Here is an 11,612-nt window from a genome sequence, read left to right on the forward strand (position 1 = left end):
TACCGGAGTCTATATATCGTGCAAGCAAATTCGATATCGGCCAGTCATGTCATAGAAAAATCCGTTCATTTTGGTTGAATGATGAGAACATGAGATATTCAAACTAAGCTGAAAGGCCAAAGAGTGATTTAAACTCAACATTGAATGACTTGGTGAATGCATCTAAGCACAAGCTTTATGACCTAAGGTGAGCATCTCCAAAGACAATCTAGGGAAGACCAACTTGGGTTGTGGTTGGCGAGGAGATACTTGATTCTTGAAAATTGCTTCATTGTTGGACATGCCACTTTTGGTAATGCTTTGATATATATACCAAAATTTGTCCATTTTGTTATCAAATGTGCTCGAATCTAGAGCTCTACCTATACACTTATCACTTATGGTGACCGATTTTTTTGAAAAATGTAGTTGATCTATTTTTAAAATTGTATGAACGAACTAATGAAGCTATGATAACAAGTGTCTTATTCATTCAACAATGCCTGGAATCCGGCCTCTTGTTAAGAGGAATTTAGGTTATTTCTTAATTTGATCGTGTATTAAATAAATATTTCAAGTGGTCGAGAAATAAAATAATTTTCTCTATTGAAAATGATGAGGAAATATTGGTGATTGTGAAACCATATTTCTTCTCATATATCTAAATACACTTCCAATATAAATATACATACATAGTGATGAGACCAAATTTGATCAACAAGTTTGGAGAAGTTGAAGCAGAAAGTTGGAGACAGATTAAAGTAGGAAGTAACAAATAAGATGAGCAGTAATACTATCTTCAATTTGATATATGGAAATATCCCAAGAAAATGACCAATAGAAGATCGTAGAGTTCATTGAGTAAAGCTTATGGGTTCACACAAACCATTTATTTTTTGTGCACACTTAGTTTCTACGTTTTTTTTTTTCCTCAACCAGAAGATTCACACAATTAGCTTCTGACAACAATGACCAGATAGTGATCTCATGCCTCTCAGACACCAAAAGGCTCAGAAGCTGATAAATTTCTTTTCCTTCAAGCTCTCAACAGTTTCCTTCAGGCTTTCCGCAAGAGGAATGAATTCAATGCCTAAGCCCTTTGCTTTCTCAACCGAGACCTGATATGTCGGTACTTGCGGCTTGTCATCAGCACACCTGCAGTTGGAAATATAGCTTGAATCACGGTCGAAATCGAGTATAAATATGTGAAGCTTCATGAAGATTGAAGTACAGCTTTATGATTCACCAGCTACAACATTATGAAGGACTTGGTAGATTTTTTGTTTATGCAAAGTACTTGTAGATTGAAGGTTCATAGTTGGTGAAATACTATAAAAACAATTGTAGGATCTTCCATTCAGAGTAAAAGTTAGAGAACCTACTTTTGTCCGGATTGCTAAAAGAATCTTAAGGATAAATGTATGCTACAAATCAAAACCAAAGCTACGAAATGAAGTTTGCAAATGATTAGTATTTGGAAAGGAATTAAGATTAAGAAACCTCGACATGGAACGAGGCTTTGAAAATTAGAAAACTGTCGTTTTTTTTAATTGTCGCTCGGGATAGGGGTGGATGAGGAAGACTTACTTGTCAGGTAGTCGCAATGAAGGGTAGAGATCATGTAAAATCTTGACAATTCCTGAATGGTGAATAACTTTCTCCACCAAACAGTATCTTCCACTGGCTGATGGGATCTCATAGGCTAGAATGTGTGCATTTGCAACATCTTTGACATTAACCCATCCAAATGTGGAGTTTGGAAAAGTTTCTGCTCCTGCTTCAAATTAAAACCACGTAAAGCATTAAGCACCAAGGAGACATTTTTTCAAACTACGTGACGAGCTCCAACACAATGTATGTGTTCGTTGTTACGAAGCACTTGACCTTAAAGACAAACAGCTCGGTTAAAGGAAAATGGTTAAAGGAAAATTGTTTTGAGAAGTATAGAGAGTGGAACAACCAAACAAGTACCAGATATTAATTTCAAAATAGCTTCTGCACTAGTATTCAATGTTGGCTGCAATAATGGACCGATAACCATTGCAGGGTTTATGGTAACCATGTCAATTCCCTTCTCTCTTACAAAATTCCATGCTGCCTCCTCAGCTAAAGTTTTGGACAGCACATACCAAAGCTGAAATCCACAAGGAAACAGAGGATATAATTTATCTACTCGATATCATAACTCAGTAAGTTCTAGGAAATTAAAGATGCATGTTGAATTTTAAATAGCGTGCATGCATCAAGTCGTTTGTTGGGCTACTCTTTCTCTATCCGCATGCCCAGAAAACTGAATAAGTACATCTAACCATCTCAGGATACTTTTTCATTCTTTGCTGTCTTCAGGCAATTTTATTAGTTTGTGAAAACATAACATTCAGCAAATTTCCTGAAATTACCAATGTTCTTTATATTCATTAAGAAGACAATCCTAAGATGAAAGGCACACAAAATTCCATACAACATACAATCTACTTTACAGCTCATATAATCACAAGAAATAGTAAAGTAAATGGTACCTTAAGTGTAGTTTTGTCACAAGTCAACAGATGATTTCTGAAGAAAGTTTTAAATAATTGTGTGACCTCGCACAGTAAGCTTTAGCATTTTAACAAGCCATGCTCATTTCTACGCTCACTTTTTCTTTTTTTGTGCGTGTCTTTATACCAAGGAAGCTAGGAGCGTGAAAAATGAAAGAAACGGATACCTTCAGTTCCTTGCAAATCTCAGGATCAGTAAACCAAGTTTCATCAACTACTGTATCAGGATTACGAGACTGTCGATTATAAGCAACCGCAGCCATCGAAGATGTCAAAACAACCCGCTTGACAGACGATGCTTTTGCAACTGAATTAAGAACATTCAGTGTTCCTTTCAATGCAGGATCAATAAGTTCAGCCTGAAAACAATTATATGATTAAAAGGCTAAAATTACATTTTTCATCACGGAACATTTCATAATTACTAAGGAGCAGCCAAACTAGCATATACTTCTAACTTGTAAACTAGCTAAAATTTGTTGGTTCTATCTTCCATGAACTTAAAATTAGTGAAACAGAGTTCCAGACAATCACATAGAAGTGAAAGTTAAACAGATTCTAGAACCAGAAATCAACAAGAGTAACTGAACAATAATCAAAGTCCTCTTGCTTCTATAATGAATAAAAAAAAATTGGGGGTTCTTCCATAAGATGATAATCCCTTGCTATATGTTAATCCACCATTCTTCAAAGAGGTTTCATCTCTCAACTAAAATGAATATTAATTAGTATTATATTCGTACCTCATATACAATCTGAACCTCATATTACTGATGATTCTTTTGTTCCACCGACTGATAATCAAGCAAAGTAATTGTGCAGCTACTGCTTTTCCTAGTTCTACTCCTGATTTTGAGCCTAGTTTCTGTTCTCAAGGTTCTAAACACTCGGATAACAAAATGCAATGGCAGAAGAATATGCACCAGGTTTTGTAATCTTTTTAGGTACTAATCCTATTTCTTGGGCTGCTAAGAAGCAATCCACTGTTTCTAGGGATTCTACTGAGGCTAAATACCGTGCACTAGCTAAGCACGGCTGCAAACCTCTTTTGGCCTCGACAGATCCTCAAAGATTTACATATTTATAGTGCCTCTCCACCTCGTATCTTGTGTGGTAACAAGTCATCCATTCAGCTAGCTCATAATCCAGTTTTTCATGGACATACGAAGCATGTCTAAGCGTGCTTTCATTTTGTTCGTGATCGTGTTACTCGCAATGATATGTGAATGACTTCATCATCAACATAGTGTTTATCATAAACATATCTAACACAATACAATAACTCTGAGATTTTCTAACCTCAATCCATAATTAATACCTGAGGATCTGAAACATTGTGAAAGAAGGGAGAAGCAGTATGGAAAACCCCTTCACAGCCCTCAACAGCAGAATCAAAGGAACCTTCCTCTAGGAGGTTGGCTTTAAAAAGATGAAGCCTCTCAGCAGCTCCATCCAGTGCGAGAAGATGCGCAGTTTTGATTGGATCAGCTATCGGACAAAACGAAAACCAATCAACAAACAAGCCGGCAAACAGTAGGAAATATGCAATAAAATTACTACCGAACACAATATTCTCAAGAGAGGTTGTCAATTTCCACATGCATTCGTTGGGGATGAGAAAGATTCGACAATAAGAAGCAAAACTAAGAGAAACGAGAGAAACCTGGATCTCGAACACTGGCTTTGACGGTATAACCACGTTGGAGAAGAAATTTCACAATCCAAGAAGCTATGTATCCAGAGGCGCCGGTGACGCACACAGTCTTCGCTGCTCCGCCGCTCATTCTCTCCCTCTCTTGATTTTGGCGCACACCTTCTCTCTATTTCTTGATTATGAGAGTGATGGAGTCGTGGGATTTCAGTTAACCCCATATATATACTTGCTCTTTTTTTAATTTTCGATAAATAAATTAAATTTATAATTTAACTTTTATTTTTATTTTTTTTCATAGGCGTTAGAATTATTATACAATTTTCTTTTTCTTTATAATTTTTAGCATTACATTTTATTTAATTTTCAACTTGTATAAAATATATACTAATTATTGGAATGAATTTAAAAATTAAAATAAAATTTATTTGATCTGTTTTCTTTTTTAATATATTTGTAAAAAATATTTTAAATTATTAACCAAAATTAAAAATATAAAAATTTCAGATGGAATTTAATTTTTCTGTTGAGAAATTAAACTATAGGATATAATTTATAAAGCGGGAATAAATGAAGTTAGAAAAATAAGGGCCTATCAGTTTAATCATTTGAAATAAAATAATTGAGGAGACCTACAGCTATATGTTGGACTCCCTTTCAACCCTTCAATTTAATTTTTATAAATGGATTATTTTACCTTTTATCTAAAAAAAAATATTCATAAATTTTTAGAAAAAAATTAAAAATTCGAGATGGTGATCTTTTTATTTATATATTAACGATAATAAATTTTTTAAATTTTTTTAGAAAGTTAAATATGTTAATGTTACTCTAAAATTGCGTAAATATATATATGTATATATTTTTTAATATGATAGTTTTTGAATTTTTAAAAAATGTTGAAAAATATTAATAAAACTTTTTATTAGATAAGGAATATTTTTATTAATTTAGCCTCTCAAACTGACTTTAGTTAGTGGAATTAATGCTACACGTGAACGCTCAATGTGAACTACCACATAGAGAAAAAAACTATGAGAAAGCTCAACATGAACTACCACATGGACCGAGGCTGTGGGGTTTTTAGGGTTGGAAATACTTCGAAGCGGTGAATTTTTTTAGGTTTGGAGCATTTTTAAGTTTCAGGGTTTAGAGTTGATAGGATTTTTATGATTTAGAGTTACGAGATTTAGGGTTTGGAATTTGGAGTTTTCTAGGTTGGAGGGTTTGGAATTTAGGTTTCAGGGTCTATGGCCGTCAACCTCATTGTTTTAAAATGCGTCTGCTAGAGAGAGGTTTCCACACCGTGATGAGAAATGCTTCGTTCTCCTTTGCAACCAATGTGGGATCTCACAATCGCCTCGTGTTTGACTATGAAACTATTCGTAACAGCTCAAGCTCACCGCTAACAAACATTGTCTACTTTGGTCCGTTATGTATCGCCGTCATTCGTCTCATTGTTGCCAAGACCTCCACTTCTGGCAGCTACGCTAACGATAGCTCGAATGCCAACTTCGAGATCGAGAATGTGAAGGTTGATATACAGTAGGCAAGGGCGACGAGAGTTGGTAGCGGCCGCCGTGACGGTGGCAGCCTGCCATGAATCTCTCTGTTTTTGGATTCATCAAGCCTAATTTTACACATTTTTTTTCTGTCATTGATCATAACACTCGAACAAACACCAATTCAACTGCAAATTAAAACTTAGATCCGATCATCATGATTCTTCATCATCACAATTCACACATTTGTCTCTCTACATATATGATGAAAGAATTCTTCTGTGATGTTTTGTTTTTGAACAGAAGAATTTCAACATCAAAGCCATGTTTGCAGAAAATAAGGAAAGAACTTTTATGTCTCTTTCTTTCTCTCTACAAGGTTATGAACTTGAAAGTCGTCATTAATGGAGGTTGGCAACAAGATCCCAGAAAGTGTTCTCTCTACTTTCACAAATGGAAGCTCAAAATGGGAAATTCTCGATATTATCAAATGATAGTGTAATAATATTAATAATTACCATAAAAAAAGAATAGCAGAAAACCCAACATAAATATATTTGTATATTCTTTCTTGCATTCTTCAAATATCAGTTGAATGAGTTCATCCTTTCACACCCTTCATCTCTACCTTAGCTACTAATAAGATTCAATGATCCTTCTCTGAACAACTTTAAGCTCAGATTGTTGAATCTTTCTCGTGAATATTGTCTCGATGCTTTTCTCCAATCGGTTCCCGCCTTCATCATCGCTACAAATTCTTCATAGCTTATGCACCCGTCCTACAAACAAGAATCAAAAAAAGGGTTGGAAGAACATCTATATCAATATCTATGGAGGGGCTGAAATCGTTTCAGCTATTTCGAAACACAACGGCAATGCTGACCTTATCGGTGTCAACGTCGTGCATTATGGCACTGATGACATCCTCGCTATCCGTTTCGTCTTCATCGTTTAGCACAGCATGAAGCTCGTCAATCTCGATGAAACCACTCTGATTTTGATCAAAGAATGCAAAAGCTTTATGTAGGTGCTCGTCATTTGCCATTCTTCTGAGATGGATTGAAACTGCAACAAACTCTCCGTAGTTTAGAGTTCCGTCATCATGCATTCCAGCCTGTTCAAGCAAAAGTTGAGTCAGTAACTGTGTCTAGCTCAAGCCCACCACTAGCAGATATTGTCCGCTTTGGCCCGTTACATATCGTTGTCAGCTTCACGGTTTTAAAAGTGTCCGCGTAACGCCATCAGCCTCACAGTTTTAAAAAGCGTATGCTATGGAGAGGTTTCCACACCCTTACAAAGAATACTTTTTCCCTATCCGACGAGGGATCTCACAGATCACTACTTCTCAGGACAGACTGACAAGTGCAAGTTTCGTAAGATAAGACTAATCATGCTTCGTTTTTCGACTTCTTTCTAAAGAGCATTGGCCTCTATATCTACACTTATTGAAGGATGATACTAAAGTACTACAAAACAGAGAATTGTACATACAGCTTCCATTAGTATCTGAAGATCTGTTTCTGGAATATGTTGTCCAAGCTTTTGCAATCCACTTTTCAGCTCCTCCAGATTTATCTTGCCCCTCTTCTCGACGTCCATCATATCGAATGCCTCCTTTATGCCAGCAACTTCCTCCACCGACAAATGCTCGGCGATCACCTAAGGACGATAATCAAATGAAATGTCATTGTTAACTCAAGTAATCTATTCAAGAACTTCTGTGATTACCCTTAGAGCTCGTTTCTTGAACTTGTTCATGACAGAAAATTGCTTGAGCCTTGCTTTCACTGTCTCGCCTAATGGAACATTTGGAGCCCTCTTAGCATTTTGTAACCATGGGTGGGCTGCACAAAGCGATGGTGATATTTCAGGTATTGTATGCAAATTCTGAACTACAAGAACTAGACCTCAGAATGATGCATGTGAAACCAGCACGCACAATATACCTAGAACTTCCTGGGCAGTAAGGCGTCGCCTGGGATCAGGATCGAGCATTTTTCTTACAAGATCCTTCGCATTTTCAGAGACTTTTGGCCATGGGTCTCTCCTGAAATCAATGACCGAGCGAATAATTGCCTGTGCTACACCCTGTTCAGTTTCTACATGAAAATTGGAATGCAACTCATGAGGAGGAAATCTGAAAAAGAATAACAAAAACTACACTAATGGTGGGATGGATTCACTGTTGTTTCCAGGCATGAAGTGGCTGTAGAGAACAAAATTCAAACCTGCCCAAAAGGGTGGGATGCCACAGAGTAAAATATAGAGGATAACCCCGGCACTCCAAACATCAACTTCTGGACCATAGTTCCTTTTCAGGACCTCTGGGGCCATGTAATAAGGACTTCCTACTATTTCATTGAATTGTTCACCTAATTAAATGGAAACATTAATGTTAATGACACAAACAAAACAAGAATGCACAACAAAACGATAATATGTCTAACAGCCCAAGCACACCGCTAGTAGATATTGTCCACTTTGACTCATTACATATCGTCCTCTGCCACACGGTTCTAAAATGCGTCTTCTAGAAAGATGTTTCCACACCCTTATAAAGAAGGTTGCGTTCTCTCTCAAACCGATGTGGGATCTCACACTGATATTGTCCTCTTTAGGCTTTCCTTTTCAGGCTTCCCCTCTAAGGTTTCTAAAACGCGTCTGGAAGGGGAAGCCCGAAAGGGAAAACCGAAAAAGACAATATCTGCTAGCAGTGGACTTAGGCGGTTATCATATGAGTCTCACATGTCAATTGAATACAATCCATAATACCTGGTTTAAAAGTGATAGACAGTCCAAAATCAATTGCCTTCAATGGGGACGATTCCTTCTTATTTTCGAAAAGAAAATTCTCTGGTTTGAGATCACGATGCATCACTCCATGTTTATGACAAACCTATAACATAAAATGCATGTATTTCTTAGAACAAAAGTGTCAAAATCAACATAAATATGGCAAGAGATTAGTACATGTTTAAAAGCTAATCAACATTTTCTTTTCACCTGAACGACTTCAACGATTGTCCGCATAACAACAGCCGCTGCACGCTCTGTGTAATGTCCCCTTGCAACAATACGGTCAAACAACTCCCCGCCCTCGCACAGTTTCATCACAATATGAACTGCCTGATCGTCCTCATAAGTATCCTTCAGCGAAACAATATTCGAATGCTCAGGCAAAAGCTTCATGATCTGAACCTCTCTTCGCACGTCCTCAATATCAATAGCAGTCCTAAGTTTCTTCTTTGATATAGATTTACAAGCAAACTTTTCGCCTGTATTAGTATCCGTGCATAAATACGTTACACCAAATTCACCTCGGCCAAGCTCACGACCAAGATCATAATGAGCCAAAATGTCATGACCAGTTGGATCTTTCAACACCTGAAGCTTGCTACCAATACCATTCACATAGTTCCTGCCATCCTTGTTAGAAACTTTATTAGTCTTCTTCCTGTGCCTACCTTTAGGCTTAGCCGGAGTGTTAGTAGGAGTAGCACAACAATTACCCATCGGCAAGATCCAGAAATGTTCAAATGCTCCGACCTTTTAATGGATTTCAAACCCTATCAAACAAATATATTAAGTTAAGATCCAAAGCTTTTCTCAGAAACAATACGAACCAAGCTGAGAATCTGAGATGGATAATCAATACGATGATTTCATCTAAACACAAATCCAAAATCGCACAAGATGTCATAATCGGAATCAAGCAGGCACTTACTCCAAGGAATCAAAAACAAAAAGAAAAAAGAGAAATTAACACAGAGATATCCATTCATGATCATAACAATCACAAAGGCCTAGAAAATTTATTCGCATTGAAACCTAAAAATCGCCAAGAAATCAGAAAACCGACCTGGAAATTTCCGTTGAAATTCAGGAATCGCGACAACGTCGGGAGGAATAACCGGAGAAGTTGGCCGGGAGGAGAAATTAAAGTCGTTTGAATCTGAAATTTGAAGGAGAAAGATGAATCTCAAGAACGTGAATGAGGCGTTGATTGATTGCTTGAGTTTCAGAATTCCCTTTCTCCTCCAAAATTTCTCTCCTCCCTTCCTGGATTCAACCAAGACGGAAGACGGAAGACAAAACGAGGCTCTTCTCCCCCCTCCCCCACCTCCTTCCCTCCTTTTCAATCCACAAACTCCCTTTTTTTTTTTTCTAATTTAATTTGTAAGAAATTATAACTATAATCATTACATTTCAAAAAATAAATTTATCGAATATACAAGTCAACTAAATGTTATTTTCGAGTAATTCACGGTCTAATTTTAACCAAACAATTTGAGAATTGAATCATGACTGTTCTTGTAATTTAAGATTAGTTTTTTCTTTACGTTTTTTTTATGTGGCCAGTAATAAAATTACAAGAATTTAATTACAACCACTTAATTTCTATAACAAAAATGTACAGAATTCTCATTTAAGAATAAAACTAGCTAAATTATAAAAAGTTTGATATGTTCATAACTTTTTCTTCGTACAATTCAGCACCCATTTTAAATTTGTGTAATATAATTTCTTGAATGGTAAAGGATTTAGGTAAGAAGTGAGGGGGATATGAACAGAGATGAAGGTGGTAGCAGCTGCAAGACTGGTGGCTCAGTGGATTGTGTCTCAGAACTGATTAAGCTTGGCAGTGGAGTATCAATGGAGGGCTTTATGACTGCATAGAACAGCACATTGTAGAAAATGGAGAAGATGAAGAGAACAACAGCAGAGTTTGCTAAAAAGGACTCTGAAAGTTCTGCCATTTCTCCTCTCATTTGATCTCTTGGAAGCTTTGTGCCTTCAACAACTGCAAAAGTTGTTTTTTTAAAAACACTCCAAATCAGCTTAAGAACAGTTTCTTTACACACCAATGCCAACAACCCTTCTTGCTCTAAGCTACCATAAATCAAGAACTTTCAAGTTAGAGTAACGATTCAATGTCGTACCAATCCCCAAAAGACCGATGTGGGACTTTCATCCACCAACACTTCCCCTCGAACAAAGTACGCCTCCTCTTAATCGAGGCTCGACTCCTTGTCTTTCGGAGTCTTGGTCATTTTTTTACTATGCCTTCGAGGAGCCGCGACTCCTTTTTTTGTAGAGTCATTTGTTCGACATTTGAGGATTCTATCGGCATGGCTAAGTTTAGGGCATAGCTCTGATAGCATGTTAGATGAACACGACTCTCCACAATGGTATGATATCGTCCACTTTGAGCGGCCTCATACAAATGGAGACAGTATTCTTTGATTATAAACCCATAATCATTCCCTAAATAAGTAGACGTGGGACTTTCATTCACCAACAGGATGTTCTATAGATATCCATGTTAGTAATGGCATAAACTTTCATATCCATATTACTTATGAACTTATGATCAACCCCTTAATTAGTCGACCCTCGATGATTTCACGGGTACTAATCATACCCATTACCTCAAAGTATTACAGTATTCAATCAAGACCATGTGCATCTAATCGGTTCAATCCAAAAGTGGCACAACAAATTTTGCTTGGAATTAGGATTGAAAAGTTGGGGGATTACCTTTGTTCTTGGGAGGGGTGGCTCGTTTTTTGGAGAAGGATTGAAGCTGCTGGTCGAGCTCTTGAAGGGCCTGCCTGGCCTTGTCTGGGTCGACCTCGAACTGCTGTGAGTCGGTCTCCTTTGAACACACAATACAGCGACGAGAAGCAGGGGAAGGAAATGGGTGAGATTTCTTTGTCTTCAAAACATGGGAGCTTTTCTTGGTGGCTAACAATGGCGGGCGATGGTTTTGATTGAGGAGGGAGTGAAGGGAAAGCATCTGAGAGCTGCTGATTAACCACAGCCGCATCGGAACGCTTTCAGGATAATGTTATTTCATTACCTAGAAGAAGCTCAAGAACTATTGATGTGAGGCAGTGTTTGGCAACCAGTATAGCTTAGTCTTGTTTGGAATACGGCTGT

At 37.2% G+C, this 11,612-nt stretch overlaps 3 protein-coding genes across 3 annotated transcripts; all 3 read right to left on the minus strand.

Annotated features, from left to right (window-relative positions):
• Positions 1–760: 760 nt before the first annotated feature.
• Positions 761–4,369, minus strand: LOC111795407 (cinnamoyl-CoA reductase 1-like). Its single transcript, XM_023677819.1, has 6 exons — positions 4,183–4,369; positions 3,838–4,007; positions 2,687–2,878; positions 1,951–2,113; positions 1,567–1,753; positions 761–1,134 (listed from the first exon to the last, which is right to left on the minus strand). The coding sequence occupies exons 1-6, from the start codon at positions 4,301–4,303 to the stop codon at positions 990–992; spliced, it is 978 nt and encodes a 325-aa protein (XP_023533587.1). The 5' UTR covers positions 4,304–4,369; the 3' UTR covers positions 761–989.
• Positions 4,370–6,126: 1,757 nt separating this feature from the next.
• On the minus strand, positions 6,127–9,185 carry LOC111795474 (calcium-dependent protein kinase 8-like). The gene is made up of 8 exons (XM_023677923.1): positions 8,676–9,185; positions 8,445–8,568; positions 7,901–8,044; positions 7,619–7,771; positions 7,401–7,516; positions 7,164–7,331; positions 6,556–6,786; positions 6,127–6,451 (listed from the first exon to the last, which is right to left on the minus strand). Exons 1-8 carry the CDS (start codon positions 9,183–9,185, stop codon positions 6,302–6,304), a joined length of 1,596 nt encoding a protein of 531 aa, XP_023533691.1. The 3' UTR covers positions 6,127–6,301.
• Positions 9,186–10,044: 859 nt separating this feature from the next.
• On the minus strand, positions 10,045–11,538 carry LOC111795475. The gene is made up of 2 exons (XM_023677924.1): positions 11,211–11,538; positions 10,045–10,473 (listed from the first exon to the last, which is right to left on the minus strand). The coding sequence occupies exons 1-2, from the start codon at positions 11,497–11,499 to the stop codon at positions 10,214–10,216; spliced, it is 549 nt and encodes a 182-aa protein (XP_023533692.1). The 5' UTR covers positions 11,500–11,538; the 3' UTR covers positions 10,045–10,213.
• Between the last annotated feature and the right edge of the window lie 74 nt (positions 11,539–11,612).

The sequence above is a fragment of the Cucurbita pepo genome, chromosome LG05, assembly GCF_002806865.2.
Source record: "Cucurbita pepo subsp. pepo cultivar mu-cu-16 chromosome LG05, ASM280686v2, whole genome shotgun sequence".
In the NCBI taxonomy this organism is placed as follows: domain Eukaryota; kingdom Viridiplantae; phylum Streptophyta; class Magnoliopsida; order Cucurbitales; family Cucurbitaceae; genus Cucurbita; species Cucurbita pepo.

Bases quoted from the DNA above. Each gene is read 5' to 3' on its own strand.
- LOC111795475 (XM_023677924.1), bottom strand. From the start codon at position 11,499: ATGCGGCTGTGGTTAATCAGCAGCTCTCAGATGCTTTCCCTTCACTCC. The intron at 10,474-11,210 runs GTAATCCCCCAA...CAACTTTTGCAG, and splicing joins CACCCCTCCCAAGAACAAAG to TTGTTGAAGGCACAAAGCTT.
- LOC111795407 (XM_023677819.1), bottom strand. From the start codon at position 4,303: ATGAGCGGCGGAGCAGCGAAGACTGTGTGCGTCACCGGCGCCTCTGGA. The intron at 4,008-4,182 runs GTTTCTCTCGTT...TTTGTCCGATAG, and splicing joins AGCCAGTGTTCGAGATCCAG to CTGATCCAATCAAAACTGCG. The intron at 2,879-3,837 runs GTATTAATTATG...AATTGTTTTCAG, and splicing joins ACAATGTTTCAGATCCTCAG to GCTGAACTTATTGATCCTGC.
- LOC111795474 (XM_023677923.1), bottom strand. From the start codon at position 9,185: ATGGGTAATTGTTGTGCTACTCCTACTAACACTCCGGCTAAGCCTAAA. The intron at 8,569-8,675 runs GTGAAAAGAAAA...TTTATGTTATAG, and splicing joins CAATCGTTGAAGTCGTTCAG to GTTTGTCATAAACATGGAGT. The intron at 8,045-8,444 runs GTATTATGGATT...CCATTTAATTAG, and splicing joins GTCTATCACTTTTAAACCAG to GTGAACAATTCAATGAAATA.